Source organism: Oncorhynchus masou, chromosome 4 (genome assembly GCF_036934945.1).
Source record: "Oncorhynchus masou masou isolate Uvic2021 chromosome 4, UVic_Omas_1.1, whole genome shotgun sequence".
Lineage (NCBI taxonomy): Eukaryota > Metazoa > Chordata > Actinopteri > Salmoniformes > Salmonidae > Oncorhynchus > Oncorhynchus masou.
This window is the reverse complement of record NC_088215.1, coordinates 15,373,828-15,399,379: the sequence shown is the minus strand read 5'-3', so window position 1 is coordinate 15,399,379 and position 25,552 is coordinate 15,373,828. Positions and strand designations below refer to the sequence as shown.

The 25,552-nt window shown below is 47.8% G+C and overlaps 1 protein-coding gene across 1 annotated transcript in view; it reads left to right on the top strand.

Annotated features, from left to right (window-relative positions):
* The window catches only part of LOC135524447 (B-cell lymphoma/leukemia 11A-like), a 67,987-nt gene extending 45,199 nt beyond the window's left edge, over positions 1-22,788 (top strand). Inside the window, exon 3 of the mRNA XM_064951993.1 lies at positions 17,402-22,788. Within this exon, the coding sequence (XP_064808065.1) occupies positions 17,402-19,380 (1,979 nt within the window). The 3' untranslated portion in view covers positions 19,381-22,788. The remainder of the gene's footprint in view (positions 1-17,401) is intronic.
* Positions 22,789-25,552: the final 2,764 nt, after the last annotated feature.

The window sequence follows — 25,552 nt, the reverse complement described above, 5'->3', positions numbered from 1 at the left end:
CACAGTCCTGGTCCTGGCTGCTCCTATCATCTGTCTCTAATGGTTCTAGTGGGTCAGAGAAACACAGTCCCGGTTCTGGCTGCTCCTATCATCTGTCTCTAATGGTTCTAGGTGGTCAGAGAAACACAGTCCCGGTTCTGGCTGCTCCTATCATCTGTCTCTAATGGTTCTAGTGGGTCAGAGAAACACAGTCCCGGTTCTGGCTGCTCCTATCATCTGTCTCTAATGGTTCTAGTGGGTCAGAGAAACACAGTCCCGGTTCTGGCTTCTCCTATCATCTGTCTCTAATGGTTCTAGTGGGTCAGAGAAACACATTCCCGGTTCTGGCTGCTCCTATCATCGGTCTCTAATGGTTCTAGTGGATCAGAAAAACACAGTCCCGGTTCTGGTTGCTCCTATCATCTGTCTCTAATGGTTCTAGTGGGTCAGAGAAACACAGTCCCGGTTCTGGCTGCTCCTATCATCTGTCTCTAATTGTTCTAGTGGGTCAGAGAAACACAGTCCCGGTTCTGGCTGCTCCTATCATCTGTCTCTAATGGTTCTAGTGCGTCAGAGAAACACAGTCCTGGTTCTGGCTGCTCCTATCATCTGTCTCTAATGGTTCTAGTGGGTCAGAGAAACACAGTCCCGGTTCTGGCTGCTCCTATCATCTGTCTCTAATGGTTCTAGGTGGTCAGAGAAACACAGTCCCGGTTCTGGCTGCTCCTATCATCTGTCTCTAATGGTTCTAGTGGGTCAGAGAAACACAGTCCCGGTTCTGGCTGCTCCTATCATCTGTCTCTAATGGTTCTAGTGGGTCAGAGAAACACAGTCCCGGTTCTGGCTACTCCTATCATCTGTCTCTAATGGTTCTAGGTGGTCAGAGAAACACAGTCCCGGTTCTGGCTGCTCCTATCATCTGTCTCTAATGGTTCTAGTGGATCAGAGAAACACAGTCCCGGTTCTGGCTGCTCCTATCATCTGTCTCTAGTGGTTCTAGGTGGTCAGAGAAACACAGTCCCGGTTCTGGATGCTCCTATCATCTGTCTCTAATGGTTCTAGTGGGTCAGAGAAACACAGTCCCGGTCCTGGCTGCTCCTATCATCTGTCTCTAATGGTTCTAGTGGGTCAGAGAAACACAGTCCCGGTTCTGGCTGCTCCTATCATCTGTCTCTAATGGTTCTAGTGGGTCAGAGAAACACAGTCCCGGTCCTGGCTGCTCCTATCATCTGTCTCTAATGGTTCTAGTGGGTCAGAGAAACACAGTCCCGGTTCTGGCTGCTCCTATCATCTGTCTCTAATGGTTCTAGTGGGTCAGAGAAACACAGTCCCGGTTCTGGCTACTCCTATCATCTGTCTCTAATTGTTCTAGATGGTCAGAGAAACACAGTCCCGGTTCTGGCTGCTCCTATCATCTGTCTCTAATGGTTCTAGTGGGTCAGAGAAACACAGTCCCGGTTCTGGCTGCTCCTATCATCTGTCTCTAATGGTTCTAGTGGGTCAGAGAAACACAGTCCCGGTCCTGGCTGCTCCTATCATCTGTCTCTAATGGTTCTAGTGGGTCAGAGAAACACAGTCCCGGTTCTGGCTGCTCCTATCATCTGTCTCTAATTGTTCTAGGTGGTCAGAGAAACACCGTCCCGGTTCTGGCTGCTCCTATCATCTGTCTCTAATGGTTCTAGTGGGTCAGAATAACACAGTCCCGGTTCTGGCTGCTCCTATCATCTGTCTCTAATGGTTCTAGTGGGTCAGAGAAACACAGTCCCGGTTCTGGCTGCTCCTATCATCTGTCTCTAATGGTTCTAGTGCGTCAGAGAAACACAGTCCCGGTTCTGGCTGCTCCTATCATCTGTCTCTAATGGTTCTAGTGGGTCAGAGAAACACAGTCCCGGTTCTGGCTGCTCCTATCATCTGTCTCTAATGGTTCTAGGTGGTCAGAGAAACACAGTCCCGGTTCTGGCTGCTCCTATCATCTGTCTCTAATGGTTCTAGTGGGTCAGAGAAACACAGTCCCGGTTCTGGCTGCTCCTATCATCTGTCTCTAATGGTTCTAGTGGGTCAGAGAAACACAGTCCCGGTTCTGGCTGCTCCTATCATCTGTCTCTAATGGTTCTAGTGGATCAGAGAAACACAGTCCCGGTTCTGGCTGCTCCTATCATCTGTCTCTAGTGGTTCTAGGTGGTCAGAGAAACACAGTCCCGGTTCTGGATGCTCCTATCATCTGTCTCTAATGGTTCTAGTGGGTCAGAGAAACACAGTCCCGGTTCTGGCTGCTCCTATCATCTGTCTCTAATGGTTCTAGTGGGTCAGAGAAACACAGTCCCGGTTCTGGCTGCTCCTATCATCTGTCTCTAATTGTTCTAGTGGGTCAGAGAAACACCGTCCCGGTTCTGGCTGCTCCTATCATCTGTCTCTAATGGTTCTAGTGGGTCAGAGAAACAGAGTCCCGGTCCTGGCTGCTCCTATCATCTGTCTCTAATGGTTCTAGTGGGTCAGAGAAACACAGTCCCGGTTCTGGCTGCTTCTATCATCTGTCTCTAATGGTTCTAGTGGGTCAGAGAAACACAGTCCCGGTCCTGGCTGCTCCTATCATCTGTCTCTAATGGTTCTAGTGGGTCAGAGAAACACAGTCCCGGTTCTGGCTTCTCCTATCATCTGTCTCTAATGGTTCTAGTGGGTCAGAGAAACACATTCCCGGTTCTGGCTGCTCCTATCATCGGTCTCTAATGGTTCTAGTGGATCAGAAAAACACAGTCCCGGTTCTGGTTGCTCCTATCATCTGTCTCTAATGGTTCTAGTGGGTCAGAGAAACACAGTCCCGGTTCTGGCTGCTCCTATCATCTGTCTCTAATTGTTCTAGTGGGTCAGAGAAACACAGTCCCGGTTCTGGCTGCTCCTATCATCTGTCTCTAATGGTTCTAGTGCGTCAGAGAAACACAGTCCTGGTTCTGGCTGCTCCTATCATCTGTCTCTAATGGTTCTAGTGGGTCAGAGAAACACAGTCCCGGTTCTGGCTGCTCCTATCATCTGTCTCTAATGGTTCTAGGTGGTCAGAGAAACACAGTCCCGGTTCTGGCTGCTCCTATCATCTGTCTCTAATGGTTCTAGTGGGTCAGAGAAACACAGTCCCGGTTCTGGCTGCTCCTATCATCTGTCTCTAATGGTTCTAGTGGGTCAGAGAAACACAGTCCCGGTTCTGGCTACTCCTATCATCTGTCTCTAATGGTTCTAGGTGGTCAGAGAAACACAGTCCCGGTGCTGGCTGCTCCTATCATCTGTCTCTAATGGTTCTAGTGGATCAGAGAAACACAGTCCCGGTTCTGGCTGCTCCTATCATCTGTCTCTAGTGGTTCTAGGTGGTCAGAGAAACACAGTCCCGGTTCTGGATGCTCCTATCATCTGTCTCTAATGGTTCTAGTGGGTCAGAGAAACACAGTCCCGGTCCTGGCTGCTCCTATCATCTGTCTCTAATGGTTCTAGTGGGTCAGAGAAACACAGTCCCGGTTCTGGCTGCTCCTATCATCTGTCTCTAATGGTTCTAGTGGGTCAGAGAAACACAGTCCCGGTCCTGGCTGCTCCTATCATCTGTCTCTAATGGTTCTAGTGGGTCAGAGAAACACAGTCCCGGTTCTGGCTGCTCCTATCATCTGTCTCTAATGGTTCTAGTGGGTCAGAGAAACACAGTCCCGGTTCTGGCTACTCCTATCATCTGTCTCTAATTGTTCTAGATGGTCAGAGAAACACAGTCCCGGTTCTGGCTGCTCCTATCATCTGTCTCTAATGGTTCTAGTGGGTCAGAGAAACACAGTCCCGGTTCTGGCTGCTCCTATCATCTGTCTCTAATGGTTCTAGTGGGTCAGAGAAACACAGTCCCGGTCCTGGCTGCTCCTATCATCTGTCTCTAATGGTTCTAGTGGGTCAGAGAAACACAGTCCCGGTTCTGGCTGCTCCTATCATCTGTCTCTAATGGTTCTAGTGGGTCAGAGAAACACCGTCCCGGTTCTGGCTGCTCCTATCATCTGTCTCTAATGGTTCTAGTGGGTCAGAATAACACAGTCCCGGTTCTGGCTGCTCCTATCATCTGTCTCTAATGGTTCTAGTGGGTCAGAGAAACACAGTCCCGGTTCTGGCTGCTCCTATCATCTGTCTCTAATGGTTCTAGTGCGTCAGAGAAACACAGTCCCGGTTCTGGCTGCTCCTATCATCTGTCTCTAATGGTTCTAGTGGGTCAGAGAAACACAGTCCCGGTTCTGGCTGCTCCTATCATCTGTCTCTAATGGTTCTAGGTGGTCAGAGAAACACAGTCCCGGTTCTGGCTGCTCCTATCATCTGTCTCTAATGGTTCTAGTGGGTCAGAGAAACACAGTCCCGGTTCTGGCTGCTCCTATCATCTGTCTCTAATGGTTCTAGTGGGTCAGAGAAACACAGTCCCGGTTCTGGCTGCTCCTATCATCTGTCTCTAATGGTTCTAGTGGATCAGAGAAACACAGTCCCGGTTCTGGCTGCTCCTATCATCTGTCTCTAGTGGTTCTAGGTGGTCAGAGAAACACAGTCCCGGTTCTGGATGCTCCTATCATCTGTCTCTAATTGTTCTAGTGGGTCAGAGAAACACCGTCCCGGTTCTGGCTGCTCCTATCATCTGTCTCTAATGGTTCTAGTGGGTCAGAGAAACAGAGTCCCGGTCCTGGCTGCTCCTATCATCTGTCTCTAATGGTTCTAGTGGGTCAGAGAAACACAGTCCCGGTTCTGGCTGCTCCTATCATCTGTCTCTAATGGTTCTAGTGGGTCAGAGAAACACAGTCCCGGTCCTGGCTGCTCCTATCATCTGTCTCTAATGGTTCTAGTGGGTCAGAGAAACACAGTCCCGGTTCTGGCTGCTCCTATCATCTGTCTCTAATGGTTCTAGTGGGTCAGAGAAACACAGTCCCGGTTCTGGCTGCTCCTATCATCTGTCTCTAATGGTTCTAGGTGGTCAGAGAAACACAGTCCCGGTTCTGGCTGCTCCTATCATCTGTCTCTAATGGTTCTAGTGGGTCAGAGAAACACAGTCCCGGTTCTGGCTGCTCCTATCATCTGTCTCTAATGGTTCTAGTGGGTCAGAGAAACACAGTCCCGGTTCTGGCTGCTCCTATCATCTGTCTCTAATGGTTCTAGTGGATCAGAGAAACACAGTCCCGGTTCTGGCTGCTCCTATCATCTGTCTCTAGTGGTTCTAGGTGGTCAGAGAAACACAGTCCCGGTTCTGGATGCTCCTATCATCTGTCTCTAATGGTTCTAGTGGGTCAGAGAAACACAGTCCCGGTTCTGGCTGCTCCTATCATCTGTCTCTAATGGTTCTAGTGGGTCAGAGAAACACAGTCCCGGTTCTGGCTGCTCCTATCATCTGTCTCTAATTGTTCTAGTGGGTCAGAGAAACACCGTCCCGGTTCTGGCTGCTCCTATCATCTGTCTCTAATGGTTCTAGTGGGTCAGAGAAACAGAGTCCCGGTCCTGGCTGCTCCTATCATCTGTCTCTAATGGTTCTAGTGGGTCAGAGAAACACAGTCCCGGTTCTGGCTGCTTCTATCATCTGTCTCTAATGGTTCTAGTGGGTCAGAGAAACACAGTCCCGGTCCTGGCTGCTCCTATCATCTGTCTCTAATGGTTCTAGTGGGTCAGAGAAACACAGTCCCGGTTCTGGCTTCTCCTATCATCTGTCTCTAATGGTTCTAGTGGGTCAGAGAAACACATTCCCGGTTCTGGCTGCTCCTATCATCGGTCTCTAATGGTTCTAGTGGATCAGAAAAACACAGTCCCGGTTCTGGTTGCTCCTATCATCTGTCTCTAATGGTTCTAGTGGGTCAGAGAAACACAGTCCCGGTTCTGGCTGCTCCTATCATCTGTCTCTAATTGTTCTAGTGGGTCAGAGAAACACAGTCCCGGTTCTGGCTGCTCCTATCATCTGTCTCTAATGGTTCTAGTGCGTCAGAGAAACACAGTCCTGGTTCTGGCTGCTCCTATCATCTGTCTCTAATGGTTCTAGTGGGTCAGAGAAACACAGTCCCGGTTCTGGCTGCTCCTATCATCTGTCTCTAATGGTTCTAGGTGGTCAGAGAAACACAGTCCCGGTTCTGGCTGCTCCTATCATCTGTCTCTAATGGTTCTAGTGGGTCAGAGAAACACAGTCCCGGTTCTGGCTGCTCCTATCATCTGTCTCTAATGGTTCTAGTGGGTCAGAGAAACACAGTCCCGGTTCTGGCTACTCCTATCATCTGTCTCTAATGGTTCTAGGTGGTCAGAGAAACACAGTCCCGGTGCTGGCTGCTCCTATCATCTGTCTCTAATGGTTCTAGTGGATCAGAGAAACACAGTCCCGGTTCTGGCTGCTCCTATCATCTGTCTCTAGTGGTTCTAGGTGGTCAGAGAAACACAGTCCCGGTTCTGGATGCTCCTATCATCTGTCTCTAATGGTTCTAGTGGGTCAGAGAAACACAGTCCCGGTCCTGGCTGCTCCTATCATCTGTCTCTAATGGTTCTAGTGGGTCAGAGAAACACAGTCCCGGTTCTGGCTGCTCCTATCATCTGTCTCTAATGGTTCTAGTGGGTCAGAGAAACACAGTCCCGGTCCTGGCTGCTCCTATCATCTGTCTCTAATGGTTCTAGTGGGTCAGAGAAACACAGTCCCGGTTCTGGCTGCTCCTATCATCTGTCTCTAATGGTTCTAGTGGGTCAGAGAAACACAGTCCCGGTTCTGGCTACTCCTATCATCTGTCTCTAATTGTTCTAGATGGTCAGAGAAACACAGTCCCGGTTCTGGCTGCTCCTATCATCTGTCTCTAATGGTTCTAGTGGGTCAGAGAAACACAGTCCCGGTTCTGGCTGCTCCTATCATCTGTCTCTAATGGTTCTAGTGGGTCAGAGAAACACAGTCCCGGTCCTGGCTGCTCCTATCATCTGTCTCTAATGGTTCTAGTGGGTCAGAGAAACACAGTCCCGGTTCTGGCTGCTCCTATCATCTGTCTCTAATGGTTCTAGTGGGTCAGAGAAACACCGTCCCGGTTCTGGCTGCTCCTATCATCTGTCTCTAATGGTTCTAGTGGGTCAGAATAACACAGTCCCGGTTCTGGCTGCTCCTATCATCTGTCTCTAATGGTTCTAGTGGGTCAGAGAAACACAGTCCCGGTTCTGGCTGCTCCTATCATCTGTCTCTAATGGTTCTAGTGCGTCAGAGAAACACAGTCCCGGTTCTGGCTGCTCCTATCATCTGTCTCTAATGGTTCTAGTGGGTCAGAGAAACACAGTCCCGGTTCTGGCTGCTCCTATCATCTGTCTCTAATGGTTCTAGGTGGTCAGAGAAACACAGTCCCGGTTCTGGCTGCTCCTATCATCTGTCTCTAATGGTTCTAGTGGGTCAGAGAAACACAGTCCCGGTTCTGGCTGCTCCTATCATCTGTCTCTAATGGTTCTAGTGGGTCAGAGAAACACAGTCCCGGTTCTGGCTGCTCCTATCATCTGTCTCTAATGGTTCTAGTGGATCAGAGAAACACAGTCCCGGTTCTGGCTGCTCCTATCATCTGTCTCTAGTGGTTCTAGGTGGTCAGAGAAACACAGTCCCGGTTCTGGATGCTCCTATCATCTGTCTCTAATTGTTCTAGTGGGTCAGAGAAACACCGTCCCGGTTCTGGCTGCTCCTATCATCTGTCTCTAATGGTTCTAGTGGGTCAGAGAAACAGAGTCCCGGTCCTGGCTGCTCCTATCATCTGTCTCTAATGGTTCTAGTGGGTCAGAGAAACACAGTCCCGGTTCTGGCTGCTCCTATCATCTGTCTCTAATGGTTCTAGTGGGTCAGAGAAACACAGTCCCGGTCCTGGCTGCTCCTATCATCTGTCTCTAATGGTTCTAGTGGGTCAGAGAAACACAGTCCCGGTTCTGGCTGCTCCTATCATCTGTCTCTAATGGTTCTAGTGGGTCAGAGAAACACAGTCCCGGTTCTGGCTGCTCCTATCATCTGTCTCTAATGGTTCTAGTGGGTCAGAGAAACACAGTCCCGGTTCTGGCTACTCCTATCATCTGTCTCTAATTGTTCTAGGTGGTCAGAGAAACACAGTCCCGGTTCTGGCTGCTCCTATCATCTGTCTCTAATGGTTCTAGTGGGTCAGAGAAACACAGTCCCGGTTCTGGCTGCTCCTATCATCTGTCTCTAATGGTTCTAGTGGGTCAGAGAAACACAGTCCCGGTCCTGGCTGCTCCTATCATCTGTCTCTAATGGTTCTAGTGGGTCAGAGAAACACAGTCCCGGTTCTGGCTGCTCCTATCATCTGTCTCTAATTGTTCTAGGTGGTCAGAGAAACACCGTCCCGGTTCTGGCTGCTCCTATCATCTGTCTCTAATGGTTCTAGTGGGTCAGAATAACACAGTCCCGGTTCTGGCTGCTCCTATCATCTGTCTCTAATGGTTCTAGGTGGTCAGAGAAACACAGTCCCGGTCCTGGCTGCTCCTATCATCTGTCTCTAATGGTTCTAGTGGATCAGAGAAACACAGTCCCGGTTCTGGCTGCTCCTATCAACTGTCTCTAATGGTTCTAGTGGATCAGAGAAACACAGTCCCGGTTCTGGCTGCTCCTATCATCTGTCTCTAATGGTTCTAGTGGGTCAGAGAAACACAGTCCCGGTCCTGGCTGCTCCTATCATCTGTCTCTAATGGTTCTAGTGGGTCAGAGAAACACAGTCCCGGTTCTGGCTGCTCCTATCATCTGTCTCTAATGGTTCTAGTGGGTCAGAGAAACACAGTCCCGGTTCTGGCTACTCCTATCATCTGTCTCTAATTGTTCTAGGTGGTCAGAGAAACACAGTCCCGGTTCTGGCTGCTCCTATCATCTGTCTCTAATGGTTCTAGTGGGTCAGAGAAACACAGTCCCGGTTCTGGCTGCTCCTATCATCTGTCTCTAATGGTTCTAGTGGGTCAGAGAAACACAGTCCCGGTCCTGGCTGCTCCTATCATCTGTCTCTAATGGTTCTAGTGGGTCAGAGAAACACAGTCCCGGTTCTGGCTGCTCCTATCATCTGTCTCTAATTGTTCTAGGTGGTCAGAGAAACACCGTCCCGGTTCTGGCTGCTCCTATCATCTGTCTCTAATGGTTCTAGTGGGTCAGAATAACACAGTCCCGGTTCTGGCTGCTCCTATCATCTGTCTCTAATGGTTCTAGTGGGTCAGAGAAACACAGTCCCGGTTCTGGCTGCTCCTATCATCTGTCTCTAATGGTTCTAGTGGGTCAGAGAAACACAGTCCCGGTTCTGGCTGCTCCTATCATCTGTCTCTAATGGTTCTAGTGGGTCAGAGAAACACAGTCCCGGTTCTGGCTGCTCCTATCATCTGTCTCTAATGGTTCTAGTGGGTCAGAGAAACACAGTCCCGGTTCTGGCTGCTCCTATCATCTGTCTCTAATGGTTCTAGTGGGTCAGAGAAACACAGTCCCGGTTCTGGCTGCTCCTATCATCTGTCTCTAATGGTTCTAGGTGGTCAGAGAAACACAGTCCCGGTCCTGGCTGCTCCTATCATCTGTCTCTAATGGTTCTAGTGGATCAGAGAAACACAGTCCCGGTTCTGGCTGCTCCTATCAACTGTCTCTAATGGTTCTAGTGGATCAGAGAAACACAGTCCCGGTTCTGGCTGCTCCTATCATCTGTCTCTAATGGTTCTAGTGGGTCAGAGAAACACAGTCCCGGTTCTGGCTGCTCCTATCATCTGTCTCTAATGGTTCTAGTGGATCAGAGAAACACAGTCCCGGTTCTGGCTGCTCCTATCAACTGTCTCTAATGGTTCTAGTGGATCAGAGAAACACAGTCCCGGTTCTGGCTGCTCCTATCATCTGTCTCTAATGGTTCTAGTGGGTCAGAGAAACACAGTCCCGGTTCTGGCTGCTCCTATCATCTGTCTCTAATGGTTCTAGTGGGTCAGAGAAACACAGTCCCGGTTCTGGCTGCTCCTATCATCTGTCTCTAATGGTTCTAGTGGGTCAGAGAAACACAGTCCCGGTTCTGGCTGCTCCTATCATCTGTCTCTAATGGTTCTAGTGGATCAGAGAAACACATTCCCGGTTCTGGCTGCTCCTATCATCTTTCATGACTGTGGAAACGTAATAAGTATGAAAGTGATTTGAGAGTCTCACCAACACAGAACACATTACTTACTGGCACAGTACACAGCTAGACAGAGCTAGTGCCCAAACCAAAGACCACCAGGCTTCACGTAGTCCGTTATCTCACAGTAAATCTCCCTTCATGTCAGTTCTTTCTTTCTGTCTCGGTCTCTCTCTCTCTCTGACTCTTTTCTTTCCTTGGGATGTGCCTAGTCTGTCTTTTTCTGCATGCATGCTCTCTCTCTCTCTCTCTCTCTCTCTCTCTCTCTCTCTCTCTCTCTCTCTCTCTCTCTCTCTCTCTCTCTCTCTCTCTCTCTCTCTCTCTCTCTCTCTCTCTCTCTTCTGTCTCAGACTCTCTTCTTTCCTTTCCGTTTGATGTGTGTAGTCAGTGGGTTAGCAGTCTGACTGAACCTTGCTGTTGCCACACTAATGTCTGTTTTTCAAACCTGGAATCCCCGAAACCTGGAATAGACCACGGATAGCTCTCCCCTTCTCTCTTCTCCCTCACTGTGTTTTCTCGTTGGTATTCCGCATTTCCTGCATCAGGCCTTGTTTAAGAACTAGTGTTGGTCAAACAGGCTCTTTGTTGGTGGCCAGTGGCTCAGTGCACCACAAAGTAGTCTGGCCTGGGACAAAGGCATGTGTGTGTGTGTGTGTGTGTGTGTGTGTGTGTGTGTGTGTGTGTGTGTGTGTGTGTGTGTGTGTGTGTGTGTGTGTGTGTGTGTGTGTGTGTGTGTGAGAGAGAGAGAGAGCAGGGCCGCGACCACCTGGGACACACCGCGTTGGGGTGAATACTGATGGAGAGAGGGCAGACACACACATGGGAAAGCTAATGGCAGACTGGACCCCCCCCCCCCATCCTCCTCCATCACCAGTCTCTTGTCCATGAATCCACAAATGACATGAACAGACTAGTAGTCACATTTACACTTTCTATCACAGCACTCTGAAGAGGTCTCCATATCCTCCCCGATCACTCCTACCAACACCCAGAAACACTTAGGAATATTGGCAGGGACCGTTATTAGTATAATCACTTTTCAGGTGGAAGTCCAAAATGGCAGAGCTGACGTACAGTGTTCTCCTGGCTCTCTCTCTCCTCCTCCGATGCCTTGCTAATCCTATAACAACATTCCTCCATTAAATCAATGACCGATATCTGTGAGAGCCAGTTGGGACGGTCGGGAGGAGGAGAGAGAGACTTAGCAGAGGTTGGTCAAGAACAACAGAAAATGGTGGAAAAGTCAAGTCCTTGCAGGAACAGTAGAAAGTTGGCTTGGGGGCGGAGAGTTGTTACCGTGGCGTTGTGAACTTGTTACCTCAGGGTTCAAGGTCATTGTTGATTGTAGCCAACGGCTGTTGTTTGTGTGTCGCTGTGTTTGAGTGTTAGGGGTTCAGTTGGGGTGGAGGGGGTCTGGCTGATACTGACACTGGTGTAGGGGGGTGAGGGGTGAGGGGTTACGGGGGCGGAGGGTTGGGAGTAGGGGGTGTGGAGGTGCATATTGCAACAGAGGAACAATGAGAGGGTCTGGATCTGCGTGTACAAAGTAGCTGCAGGCTGCAGTACCTCCCTAGACTAGGCTGTTTCTAATCATCCCATCACTATTGCTTTGTCTAGCCCGGCCTTGTCTCCTTCTGTCTGACTGGCTGAGACAGTATTGGAATACATGTGATCCTGCCGAATGGGCCATATGGGCAATATCTTGCTGTTTAACATTTGTCCTTGTGCTCTTTGCATGGCTGAGGATCATATTCTCTGGTGATAGCAGTGCATTGTACAGAGGAAGACACTGTAATAGCCCTCTTCTGCTTTGTGTTGCGACGAGCTGCAATGTCCTTGGTAGGCTTGTTATCCTCTTTTTCTGTTCTTCCTCTTTTCGTTCTTGCTTTCTCGCTCTCCCGCGCTCCCTCTACCCATCTCTTCTATTCTCTTTCTCTCTCCCCCCCCTCTCTCTCTCTCTCCCCCCCTCTCTCTCGCTCCCTCTCTCCATCTCTTCTATTCTCTTTCTCTCTCCCCCCCTCTCTCTCTCTCTCTCCCCCCTCTCTCTCGCTCTCTCTCTCCATCTCTTCTATTCTCTTTCTCTCTCTCTTTCTCTCTCTCCTCCCCCCTATCTCTGTAATCCTTCTCCCCAACCTTGGTTTCAGCCCAGTCTCTCCTCTCCTGGTCCTATTTCAAAGGGACCTCGACTTAGTTTTAGCTTTAGAGCTTCAAGAATCTGGAGACCGCTCGCTGAAAGGGTTCTCTGCTTTTTCTTTCCATTGGAGGACTAGAGAAATTTCAGAAGATAATTCCCCCAAGCTCACATATTCCTTCCCTTTTTATAATCTTCAAGGCCATCAAATGCCCTGTCAGGACGTGTTTCTCTGCTTCCTCACACGCTGTCCTGCCCTTTGAGCCGAGATCATTAGAGAGGGATAGGCTGCGTGCCAAATGGCCCCCTATGGGCCCTGGTCAATACTATATAGGGAATAGAGTTCCATTTGAGAAGCACCCATAGTCTAGTCAAGGCCAATTTAGATATCTTCTTTTTGTTGTTTTGTGTCTGCCGGACAGGCGGGTGGGAATGGGTACGTCACATTGGTCCAGCTCGGTGCCAATCAATATGACGAGGGCATCAATTATCCACACTGTTCTGTGTTGTCGTTTCGTGAGCAGGGAGGTTTACAAACGTCATCTGGACCAGATGATTGCACAGCAAGAGATGGATGTTTCTGATGTATAGGCAAATGATTAGGGGCCGGCTGTGTTGTGTCGCTCCGCTGTCCTTCACGACTGTCGTCTCAGGCAGCCATTGCGAATGGCACCTTCACGCCTGGCACCTTCACGCCGCGCTACCCCACGCGTGTGCCTCGATCCTCCTCCGGCAGATAGACAGGTGAAGGCCTCAGAGGAAGAGAAGGTGTATACCCCACGCGTGTGCCTCGATCCTCCTCCGACAGATAGACAGGTGAAGGCCTCAGAGGAAGAGAAGGTGTATACCCCACGCGTGTGCCTCGATCCTCCTCCGACAGATAGACAGGTGAAGGCCTCAGAGGAAGAGAAGGTGAAGGCCTCAGAGGAAGAGAAGGTGAAGGCCTCAGAGGAAGAGAAGGTGTATACCCCACGTGAGCCGTTCTCCTCCTGCCTCGTCCTTTTCAACAACATCAGTTTCCCCACATAGGGAGACTGTAGGGTGGCATGTGTTGTCAGGGAAGGGTTGCAGATCACCGTAAAATCCAAGCAGAACTAGACCACAAAGCTTGGTTGTAAAGGAACATTTTAAGAGTAATGTGGGCCTTTGGTTTCATTCAGTAAAAAAACATGTTGGAAATACACAAGATGTAAATCAAATCAAATCAAATTTTACATAAGGTGTATAGGCTGCTACACCTCCACTACATCAATATAATGACCCCCAAAAAACGCAGTGCATTTTTATATGTGAGTATATGTGGAAAGGCAGAACGTGGGCAAATTGCCTTTTTATGATGGAAAAAATCCATAGGAGGTCAGAGCCCCTTGCAGGTGGCAGCAATTAACTGTAATTTTTGCGGATTGTAACGATCCATAATTTGCCAGCCCCCCAGATCTCTTTTCAGTGGAAAAAAAATGTTCTGTGGAGCTGCCTTTGATTGGATGCACATTTCCCTGTTGCTTGCTGGCCTTTAAAGGCCCAACCCTTGATTTGAAAAACAACAAAATGGCAGCCCCACTCAGTTTGCTATAAAGCTGAGGGATGAATGGATCAATGCGTATAACTATATCATTGACAAGGGCCGTACATATTAAAGAGTGACTCTTTACGTGGGATTGTCATGAGAGGGCCAGGATGGCAGGGAGGCCGACACGTGAGAATCTGTTTTTCATCGCATTCTTCTCCTCCTTCAGGCTGCTCTAGCAGCAGGAGCCCAGCCTGCACAGTGTCCTCCTCACCCCTAGCCTCGACAGCCACAGTGGGGTACAGCAAGGCTGGGCTTCTGCCCCGTCCGCCATCTTAGCAACGGCTAATCTTTATAGCTGGCAGCACATTCATGTTTTTGGTTAAGTGTCTGCCTGCCTGTCTGACAGATAAAACAAAACAAAAAAAAGAAACAAAAGGAGAGAAGAAACGAAAGCAGAGATGAAAGAGAAGAGGCACATTTGAGGAGTGTTGTAGAGAATGTGCTACTTACTTTGCATATCTCACTTCTCTTTTCTCTATTCTTCTTTTCTATTCACCTGAGAGGATTTCAAATCAAGCTGTAAACCATGAAACTATCCCAATAGAATAATAATACATGAAATGCATTTTCATAGCACCACCCTCAAATCATTCTCTGGCTCTCTCCTTTTTTGTCACCGACAGTGTCAACAGCAAAGCACCCCCACACCATCACACCTCCTCCTCCATGCTTCACGGTGGGACCCACATATGCGGAGATCATCCGTTCACCTACACAAAAATCAAACATTCAGACTCATCAGATCAAGGGATCGATTTCCACCGGTCTAATGTTCATTGCTCGTGTTTCTTGGCTAAAGAAAGTCTCTTATTATTATTGGTGTCCTTTAGTAGTGGTTTCTTTTCAGCAATTCTACCATGAAGGCCTGATTCACACAGTCTCCTCTGAACAGTTGATGTTGAGATGTGTCTGTTACTTGAACTCTGTGCAGCAGTTATTTGGGCTGGTAACTGTAATGAACTTATCCTCTGCAGCAGAGTTAACTCTGGGTCTTCCTTTCCTGTGGAGGTCCTCATGAGAGACAGTTTCATCATAGCGCTTAGCTTTTGCGACTGCACTTGAAGAACCTTTCTAAGTTCTTGACATTTTCTGGATTCAGTGACCTTCATGTCTTAAAGTAATGATGGACTGATGTTGCTCTTTGCTTATTTGAGCTGTTCTTGCCATAATATGGACTTGGTCTTTTATCAAATAGGGCTATCTTCTGTATACCACCCCTACCTTGTCACAACACAACTGATTGTCTCAAACGCGTTAAGAATGAAAGAAATTCCACAAATGAACATTTAACACGGCACCCCTGTTAATTGAAATGCACCTCAGGAAGCTGGTTGCTTTGAAGAATCTCAAATATGAAATATATTTTCATTTGTTTAACACCTTTTTGGTGACTACATGATTCCATATGTGTTATTTCATAGTTTTGATGTCTTCACTAATATGCTACAATGTAGAAAATAGTAAAAATAAAGATATATCTTGGAATGAGTAAGTGTGTCCAAACTTTTGACTGGTAAAAAGTATTTGATCCCCTGCTGATTTTGTATGTTTGCCCACTGACAAAGAAATGATCTGGCTATAATTTTAATGGTAGGTTTATTTGAACAGTGAGAGACAGAATAACAACAAAAGAATCCAGAAAAACGCATGTCAAAAATGTTATAAATTGATTTGCATTTTAATGAGGGAAATAGGTATTTGACCCCTCTGCAAAACCTGACTAGTTGGCCACCAGGTTTGCACACATCTCAGGAGGGATTTTGTCCCACTCCTCTTTGCAGACCTTCTCTAAGTCATTAAGGTTTCGAGGCTGACGTTTGGCAACTCCCTCCACAGATTTTCTATGGGATTAAGGTCTGGAGACTGGCTAGGCCACTCCAGGACCTTAATGTGCTTCTTCTTGAGCCACTCCTTTGTTGCCTTGGCCGTGGGTTTTGGGTCATTGTCATGCTGGAATACCTATCCACGACCCATTTTCAATGCCCTGGCTGAGGGAAGGAGGTTCTCACCCAAGATTTGACGGTACATGGCCCCGTCCATCGTCCCATTGATGCGGTGAAGTTGTCCTGTCCCCTTAGTAGAAAAACACCCCCAAAGCATAATATTTCCACCTCAATGTTTGACGGTGGGGATGGTGTTCTTGGGGTCATAGGCAGCATTTGGTCTCATCTGACTACAACACTTTCGCCCAGTTGTCCTCTGAATCATTCAGCTGTTCATTGGCAAACTTCAGACGGGCATGTATATGTGCTTTCTTAAGCAGGGGGACCTTGCGGGCGCTGCAGGATTTCAGTCCTTCACGGCGTAGTGTGTTACCAATTGTTGATGACTATGGTCCCAGCTGCCTTGAGATCATTGACAAGATCTTCCCGTGTAGTTCTGGGCTGATTCCTCACCGTTCTCATGATCATTGCAACTCCACCAGGTGAGATCTTGCATGGAGCACCAGGCCGAGGGAGATTGACAGATCTTTTGTGTTTCTTCCATTTGCCAATAATCGCACCAACTGTTGTCACCTTCTCACCAAGCTGCTTGGCGATGGTCTTGTAGCCCATTCCAGCCTTGTGTAGGTCTACAATCTTGTCCCTGACATGCTTGGAGAGGTCGTTGGTCTTGGCCATGGTGGAGAGTTTGGAATCCGATTGATTGCTTCTGTGGACAGGTGTCTTTTATACAGGTAACAAACTGAGATTAGTAGCACTCCCTTTAAGAGTGTGCCCCTAATCTCAGCTCGTTACCTGTATAAAAGACACCTGGGAGCCAGAAATCTTTCTGATTGAGAGGGGGTCAAATACTTATTTCCCTCATTAAAATGCAAATAAATGTATAACATTTTTGGCATGCGTTTTTCTGGATTTTGTTGTTATTCTATCTCTCACTGTTCAAATAAACCTACCATTAAAATTATAGACTGATCATTTCTTTGTCAGTGGGCAAACATACAAAATCAGCAGGGGATCAAATACTTTTTTCCATCACTGTATATTTTTATAAAGTATTTCATTAACTTTTTTCCCCCTTACTAGCTCTGACTTTGTAGTTAGCTACTCTATTTAGGAAAATGTATTTACTATGGCTGTGGTTGTCCCACTTATCTATCTTAAGATGAATGCACTAACTATAAGTCGCTCTGGCTAATAGTATCTGCTAAATGACTAAAATGTGAAATGTAAATGTGTCAGCATTAGATACATGTTCTACTTTAGCCCCTCTAATTCTCTAAACACATCTATGGAGGATGGTTGAGTGTGTTTAACGAGATTACAAACGCATTGTCAGGCAAATCTCAGGTCATCGTGCAAGGGCCATTGAAATGAAATTATTGTTTAAAATATTCCTAATTACCTCCTCGTCTGTGTAAATTGTATACACTGATTGAGATCTCGTTGCTGGTGTTGTTTTAGATGGGCTGTGTAATTGAATGCATGTTTAAATCTCAGTGTATTAATTAAGCTGGTAAAAACTGAGGCTGAATTATTTATCAAAGACAATGGATATCTTTGTTGTCGAACTGAAATATGAAGTGTTACGGACTAGCAATCCTAGAGGTCCTCATTCTATTTCAGTCACGTAAACCTTCTTCTTTCTCTCTCCTGTTCACAGATAAGGACGAGCCCAGTAGTTACACGTGTACGACCTGCAAGCATCCGTTCAGCAGTGCCTGGTTCCTGCTCCAGCACGCCCAGAACACCCACGGCTTCCGCATCTATCTGGAGAGCGAGCCAGGCAGCCCCCTCACCCCCAGGGTAGCCGCCCCGCCTGGGATGGGGGGTGACTGCACCTCCCAGCCCCCCCTCCACGGTGTCCACCTAGCCGATGGGAGCCCCTTCAGTCTGCTGAGATTGCCTGGGTCCGGGTCTGGCCGGGAAGGGGCCACCTCTGTCCCCCATGAGGGACGCTACCCCCGGACGCCTCCTCTGTTTAGTCCGCCTCCACGGCACCACCTGAGCCCAGAGAACCTGGCGCTGGCCACCCATCACCCGAGTGCCTTCGACAGGGTGATGCGGCTCAACTCAGTGGTCCTGGACCCACCGCCCGCCATGGACTTCTCAAGGAGACTGCGGGAGCTGGCGGGTAACCCCACGGGGGCCTCCCCGCCCCTGTCGCCCAACAAGCCCATACAACGGCTGCTGCAGCCCTTCCAGCCGGACTCCAAGTCCCCCTTCTCGGCCACGCCTCCCCTCTCCACCTCCAAGTCGCCCTCGTCCGGCTTCCGCTCCACCCCCATCCCGGCCCAGCCTACCACGCCGCTCAAGGCCAAGTCGTGCGAGTTCTGCGGGAAGACCTTCAAGTTCCAGAGCAACCTGATCGTGCACCGGCGCAGCCACACAGGAGAGAAGCCCTACAAATGCCACCTGTGCAACCACGCCTGCACCCAGGCCAGCAAGCTGAAGCGCCACATGAAGACGCACTCTCAGAAGAACTCCCTCAACACCAAGTCAGATGACGGCCTATCCACCGCCAGCTCACCCGACCCAGGCACCAGCGCCCTGGTGGGCAGCGCTACCAACGCCCTCAAGTCCGTGGTGGCCAAATTCAAGAGTGAGAACAACGGGCTGCTTGAGAATGGTGAGGAGGAGGAAGAGGAAGAAGAGGAGGAGGGAGATGAAGAGGAAGAGGGAGACGAGGAAGAAGAGGAGGAAGAGGAGGAAGAAGGAGAGGAGGCAGAGGAAGAGATGGAGACTGAGGAAGGTGAGAAGACCGATTATCATTTCAGCCTGCTGTTGGAAGGAGCCCGGCACCACCAGAACAGCCAGGCCCTCCACCCCCACTCCCATCCCCACCGACGGAGCACTCCCCGGGACGCCTGTGAAGAGGACTTGGCACTGGAGTCGGACCGGGCCGACAAGGTCTGTGGCACCACCCCAACGGCCAATGGCCTGGGTCCTCTCTCTAATGAGGCCCTGACCAGGAAGCTCCTGATGGGGAGCCCCGGGTCCCTCAGCACCATGACCAAGCGTATCAAGGTGGAGAAAGAACTGGATCCTCCCACGCCCACCATCCCCAACACAGATAACGTCTACTCCCAGTGGCTGGCCGGCTATGCCGCCTCCCGACAACTCAAGGACCCCTTACTCAGCTTTGGAGAGTACTCCTCCAGACAATCGCCCTTCGCCACATCCTCCGAGCACTCCTCCGAGAACGGCAGCCTGCGCTACTCCACGCCTCCCGAGGAGATGGACGGCGGCTGCGGGGCCTCGGGCCACAGCGGGACGGGGAGTGGGGCCAGCACCCCCCACCTGTCAGGGAGCGGCGGGCGCCCCAGCTCCAAGGATGGCAGCCGGCGGAGCGACACTTGCGAGTACTGCGGCAAGATCTTCAAGAACTGCAGCAACCTGACAGTGCACCGGCGCAGCCACACGGGAGAGAGGCCCTACAAGTGTGACCTGTGCAGCTACGCCTGCGCCCAGAGCAGCAAGCTCACTCGCCACATGAAGACCCACGGCCAGATGGGCAAGGACGTTTATAAATGTGAAATCTGCCACATGCCTTTCAGTGTGTACAGCACTCTAGAGAAACACATGAAGAAGTGGCACAGCGATCAACCCATGCCAACCACCCTGGAAATTAAGACTGAGTAGGGGAGGCAGGGCAGCTCCCTGATTCGCTGAATCATGGCAAAAGCTGGGGAGACTGACAGGGGTTAGACACCAGTCAAAAACCCTGTACCTTTGAAAAAGCTGATCCATATTTGGGGCAATACTATTGCATCGGACACAAAAACTTTTGAGCCTTTCTATTGTGCAATAATTGACATGTTTTGTACTTTTGTATCTGGACGGCATGCTCAGTGTGTTTTGGCTACTTAGAGAAAATTGTCCTTCATTGGTTGGTTGGTTGTAATTGTGTTGCTGTTGGTTGGTACTTTTGATTTAAAAAAAGAGAAAGATAAGAGGAAGAAAACCCCCATGCTGCGTATACGTACTGTTTTACATATCTTGTACAGTTTGGTGTTGGAAACATGGTGGGCAATGTGAATGGTCTAACCCTGAACTACAAAAAGCAGGGTCAAATTTTGGCTGATCTTTTCAAAATATTTTCTGTCCGTTACTGGGTTGAAAATATCAATTGGGTTTGCCTAGCAAACTGTAGTCGCTTAGCAACATAACATTTTCTTTTAGAAGATATAGTGGTGGTCAATTTGAAATGAATAGTTATCGTTTGAAAAAGCAAAAAAAATGTGCCTTGGAGTATTTTACCTGCATTAGTTAATCCTCCTTTTTGCTATAAGCTCGGAGATTCAGCTACAAACGATAGCTAGTGGGCATGTGTTTAACGGGGGAAAAACAGGTTCTTGCATCAAGCACCTGTACAATATGACATCGTCCTCCGTGACCCAGCGAAACACAAGGAACCAGTTGAAACAAAAAATATATATTTCTGGTAAATCATTTTATCTGCCTGACTCATTGTATAATATACTTCAGATGCTCATTCTGTTTACTGGCATGCTAGCTACATGCTATTTGGGGATTATGTGGTGTTTATATAAAGGGTTTTATTTGTGTTTTGTTTGGTACCTTACATAGGGGTACTAAATGTAATAATGAGTTGTTATAATTCTGTAAACTTAAGCTCTTAATGTGTTGGAGTGTTTTGTTTTGAAATGAAAAGTTTTACAGTTTTTTGTAAGTAGCACAAAACGATGTTGTTGTCCTTGTTGCTGGGATCTTCGGTGAGTCGGCCATGACAGTGTGTTGCTGTGGCGGCTGGGCACCTGAAGACTTGTTATTCTTAGTTCTGACATGTCAGGCTGATTTTGAAAAGGGGGTGGGGTTGGGGGCACGGAGTGACCAGATTTGGATCAATTCTTAATTTGTAAATGCATTATAAGCTTTTTAACAAGCTCTTATTTCTTTTTTTTCCGCATGTCATAACAGATTTCCTAAAAGCTGAAATGTTGCCTCTTAAACTAATTGATATTGGAAAGTCTAAAAAAAATAATTTAGAACAATTTTGAGAAGTGTATTCAGTAAAACACATCCCCCGCTCAATTGTTGACATGATTTGAATCTTTCACATCGGTTTGTGCTCTTTGAGGTGACACGTTAGACCTTACCGCTGTTGTGTTGATTTTACAGACTTACATCAACCCCCCTTTCATAATGTTGTGGGTAAAGCACTTGTCACTCTGCCTTGGATCCTGTATCTGTCTCTCTAATCGGAGGTACAGTCGGTTGAGTATAAAATAATAAGAACTGGGACTTTTTCCAGGATGAAATATGTGCACTGTTCAATTTTCCCAGTTTACAGGTGGACACTCAAGGGAAATCTTTGCTCTAATGCAGACCGATTGATGTGGTGTCATTGCTTCATGCAGATAAGAGTGAAACGAGAAACCGTCGCCAGCCATTTTGTTTCCCAGGGGGCCTAGCAGTTTTTGGGGCCTCTGGGTAATACAGTATCAATGCAGGAACCGCCATACTCCCTCCTGCTTCAGAAAGAAAGAAAGAAACCTTGCTGCTCAAAAAGGGCAATATTTTTTTTTCCTACCACAAATTTTATAAAAATGAATAAATAAGCTCTGTTTTTTAATGTAACACTTCAATATCTTTAGGGGAGACTTTATTTAAGATTGTTTTGATGATATTTTTTGGGTTTCTCGTTAAATCTTGATGATTATGCTCAAGATTGTATCACTATATTATGAATATGAAATGAACAGGACTCATCTTTTTGCCTTTTTGCTATACACAGGTCTTCAGGTTAAACAACATTTTCATCGGCGAGAAATTTTATGATTATATGTGAATATATAGAGAGAACTTTAAAAAACATAGGAAAATGCACACTCATGTTCCTATGCTAAAATACACATTTACGGTCTACTTGTTCCTGTATTTAGAATGGTATTTGAAATGAATGTTCACTTAGCGTAGGCACTTGTAGTATTTATGTTGAAGCCTGTATTTTCAACTGTTCGCTTGTTCTCCTTAAAAGGTTCCAATGTGCTCTTTTCAGTAGTTGAAGAAAAAAAATGCCCAACCAGCTGCCACCGCATATATTTTCTTAATTTGGCAGGATAATACTATCATAGTGTGAATAATTTGTACGCTTGAACAAAAATTAAGTATGTTTTTGAAAATTGAAACGTTGTGGCGTTCTATGGATAAGAGGAGCCATGTAATGGCTTTTCCAAGCAGTACTGTCGGAATGTGCCACAACATGGCAACACAGGGGGTTGTATATGTCTATTATTTTTCAGTTTTGTTTTTTAAAATGTTTTTTTCCTCTCCTGTCATTTTATATGCAGTAACACAAGCTATTGTTGGGTTCTTGGTAGTGTAACTTTCTACTGTCCGTTCTTCTCGACCACCTGACCACATTCCAGTCACATCAATGAAGTAAGAACTATTCCAGTCATTATGCAGTCAATTGATTAAAAAGGACATCAATCTGGAAATCAATTTAGCGGTTTTATTTTAAGTCTATTTTTCATTGCTAAACAGTGCATGGTGCTTTGTTTTTGTTTTTTTTAAGTGGTAAATCTCATTTGCAAAACATTTCTAATGAAAACAGAAATGACTGTGGTGGGAAAAGAAAAGCCTACTTGAGCTGGTACAGTAAAGTAGGCTACATGTTTTGTGTACATGACAATGCTACATTGGTACGTTTAGGGTTTTCAGCCTTTTTCTCCCTGTCTGTTCTAAACGCTGATTATTCTGAACTGAACTTGAACTTGGCCTCCAACAGTGAACGTCCCTATTTATTATGACTATACACAACTTTGTTGAAAACAGAGTCACACACAGCAGGAATCAATACATTTTCTCTCTCTTGTTGAATATCTGATGTTTTTAACGTGTATTTTTAATGACCAAATGTCATTGACCACACCATTCAGTTTCTGGGAATTCTACTCTCTTCTGTTGAGTTCTTGTTCTTTTGGAGATGCCACTCTTTTTTCAACAACGGTTGTCTGCGTTATTCTCTACACTCAGCCATTTTGTCTTGAAAAAATGAAAAATAAAAAGTATTACATACATTTATGGAATTGTTGGTTGTTTACCTAAATACCTAAGATATTTCGTTTGGGATGACACCCACACATGCAAACGTGCACACACACACACACACACACAAACACACACACACTTGCAGTTAATGTACAAACTATGACACCTCTCATTGTCTTGAAATATCACCACCACCCATAGAGAGTTATCTTTGTGTGAGTGTGTTTGTGTGTGTGTGTGTGTGTGTGTGTGTGTATGTGTGTGTGCATGCGATAGTGTTTGCCCGGCTGAACTTGAGTCGTCGTCAGAGGGGGTGGAAGTTCAACTCCCTTATCTCTGGTCTTGTCTGATCATCTGGGTGTCTGCATTACATCTCCAACCTCTTCCCTCCCGTCCTCCCCCTCCCTCTATATCTCAGTCCCTCCCTCTATATCTCAGTCCCTCCATCTCTTTCTCCCTCCCTCCCGTCCTCCCCCGCCCTCTATATCTCAGTCCATCCCTCCCGTCCTCCCCCTCCCTCTATATCTCAGTCCCTCCCTCTATCTCAGTCCCTCCCTCTATATCTCAGTCCCTCCCTCTCTTTCTCCCTCCCACCCTTCCTCCCCTCCCTCTATATCTCAGTCCCTCCCTCTATATCTCAGTCCCTCCCTCTATATCTCAGTCCCTCCCTCTCTTTCTCCCTCCCACCCTTCCTCCCCCTCCCTCTATATCTCAGTCCCTCCCTCTCTTTCTCACTCCCTCCCGTCCTCCCCCTCCCTCTATATCTCAGTCCCTCCCTCCCTCTCTTTCTCCCTTCCTCCCCCTCCCTCTATATCTCAGTCCCTCCCTCTCTTTCTCCCTTCCTCCCCCTCCCTCTATATCTCAGTCCCTCCCTCCCTCTCTTTCTCCCCCGTCCTCCCCCTCCCTCTATATCTCAGTCCCTCCCTCTATATCTCAGCCCCTCCCTCTATATCTCAGTCCCTCCCTCTATATCTCAGTCCCTCCCTCTCTTTCTCCCTCCCACCCTTCCTCCCCCTCCCTCTATATCTCAGTCCCTCCCTCTCTTTCTCCCTTCCTCCCCCTCCCTCTATATCTCAGTCCCTCCCTCCCTCTCTTTCTCCCGTCCTCCCCCTCCCTCTATATCTCAGTCCCTCCCTCTATATCTCAGCCCCTCCCTCTATATCTCAGTCCCTCCCTCTATATCTCAGTCCCTCCCTCTCTTTCTCCCTCCCACCCTTCCTCCCCCTCCCTCTATATCTCAGCCCCCCCTCTCTTTCTCCCTCCCTACAGTCCTCCACCTCCCTCTATATCTCAGTCCCTCCCTCCCTCTCTTTCTCCCTTCCTCCCCCTCCCTCTATATCTCAGTCCCTCCCTCTCTTTCTCCCTCCCTCCCTTCCTCTCCCTCCCTCTATATCTCAGTCCCTGCCTCTCTTTCTCCCTCCCTCCCTTCCTACCCCTGCCTCTATATCTCAGTCCCTCCCTCTATATCTCAGTCCCTCCCTCTCGTTCTCCCTACCTCCCGCTCCTCCCCTCTATATTTCAGTCCCTCCCCCTCTCTCTTCCTAGGTCTCGTATACATTCACTATTTGACCTTGCTCCCTCCCTCCCTCGTCTCCTATCTCCCTCCCTTATTTCCTCTCCTCTTTCTTTTCCAGGACTGGAGGGCTGACGTGACAGACTAATCATTCATCTGGTCCTAGCCCAAGCTGTTTGGCGAGCAGGGCCAGATCAAAGTCCACAGATAGAGGTTCCTGCTTTGGCGAGGTGTTGACAGTTAAGATGAAGCCGAGTTGTAGGGATGTGTGGGTGGGGGTAGTGGGAGGTGTGGACGAAGGTGCTGTGTGTGGGTGGGGGTAGTGGGTGGTGTGGACGAAGGTGCTGTGTGTGGGTGGGGGTAGTGGGAGGTGTGGACGAAGGTGCTGTGTGTGGGTGGGGGTAGTGGGTGGTGTGGAAGACGGTGCTGTGCGTGTGTGCATGTCTGTGCATGTGTATGTGTGTGTGTGTGTTTGCTTAGGGAGGGTAGGGCAAGGATTGTCTCCCATATCCCAAGTTCAATGTCAGTGGAGCAACAATGCTATGCCCCCACAAATCCCGCCACCAAATAATCCATGCACAGCAGACATACTTTTCCATAGCTCTCGCTCTCTCTCTCTCATCCCCTCTCCACCCCTGTAGAAAGAAACATAAATCTAATAAAGACAACTGTCAACTTTCTTTATGTTGTGATTTTTTGAAAAGTTTGTACTGGAAAGTCAAGTTAATAGATTATTTTTTAATTTGTAAAAATGTATTTGAAGAAATTAAATATGCTATTTCTGTTACTTTATTTTCAACCTTGCCTCCAGGCAAAACACAGATTCACTGTTGTGAGGCCAGTTTTATTGGCTCATTATGCAACAGTTTATTAGTTCATTAATGCCCTGAAAAGGCAAACAAAGAACTGTCCCCTCTCTCTGTTTCTCAATCCCTGTTCCTCTCTTTCTCTCCCTTTTCTCTCTTCCCTATCTATCTATCGATCTATCGATCTATCTATCGATCGATCTATCTATCTATCTATCTATCTATCTATCTATCTATCTATCTATCTATCTATCGATCTATCCTAGTAGTGATCTCATAGCCTGAAAAGAAAAGATGAAAAACTGATTTTAAAAGATATATATTTAAAAAAGAAAACTGATTTCAGCTGCAGACTGGAGAGGGTAGAAGTGAAGCGGGGGAGAGGAGAAGAAGAGAAGAAGAGTTCTTGGAACAATATAAAAGACCTAATCACCCTGGACAGCTGACAGAGGGAGAGAGAGAGAGAACCTCACATAGT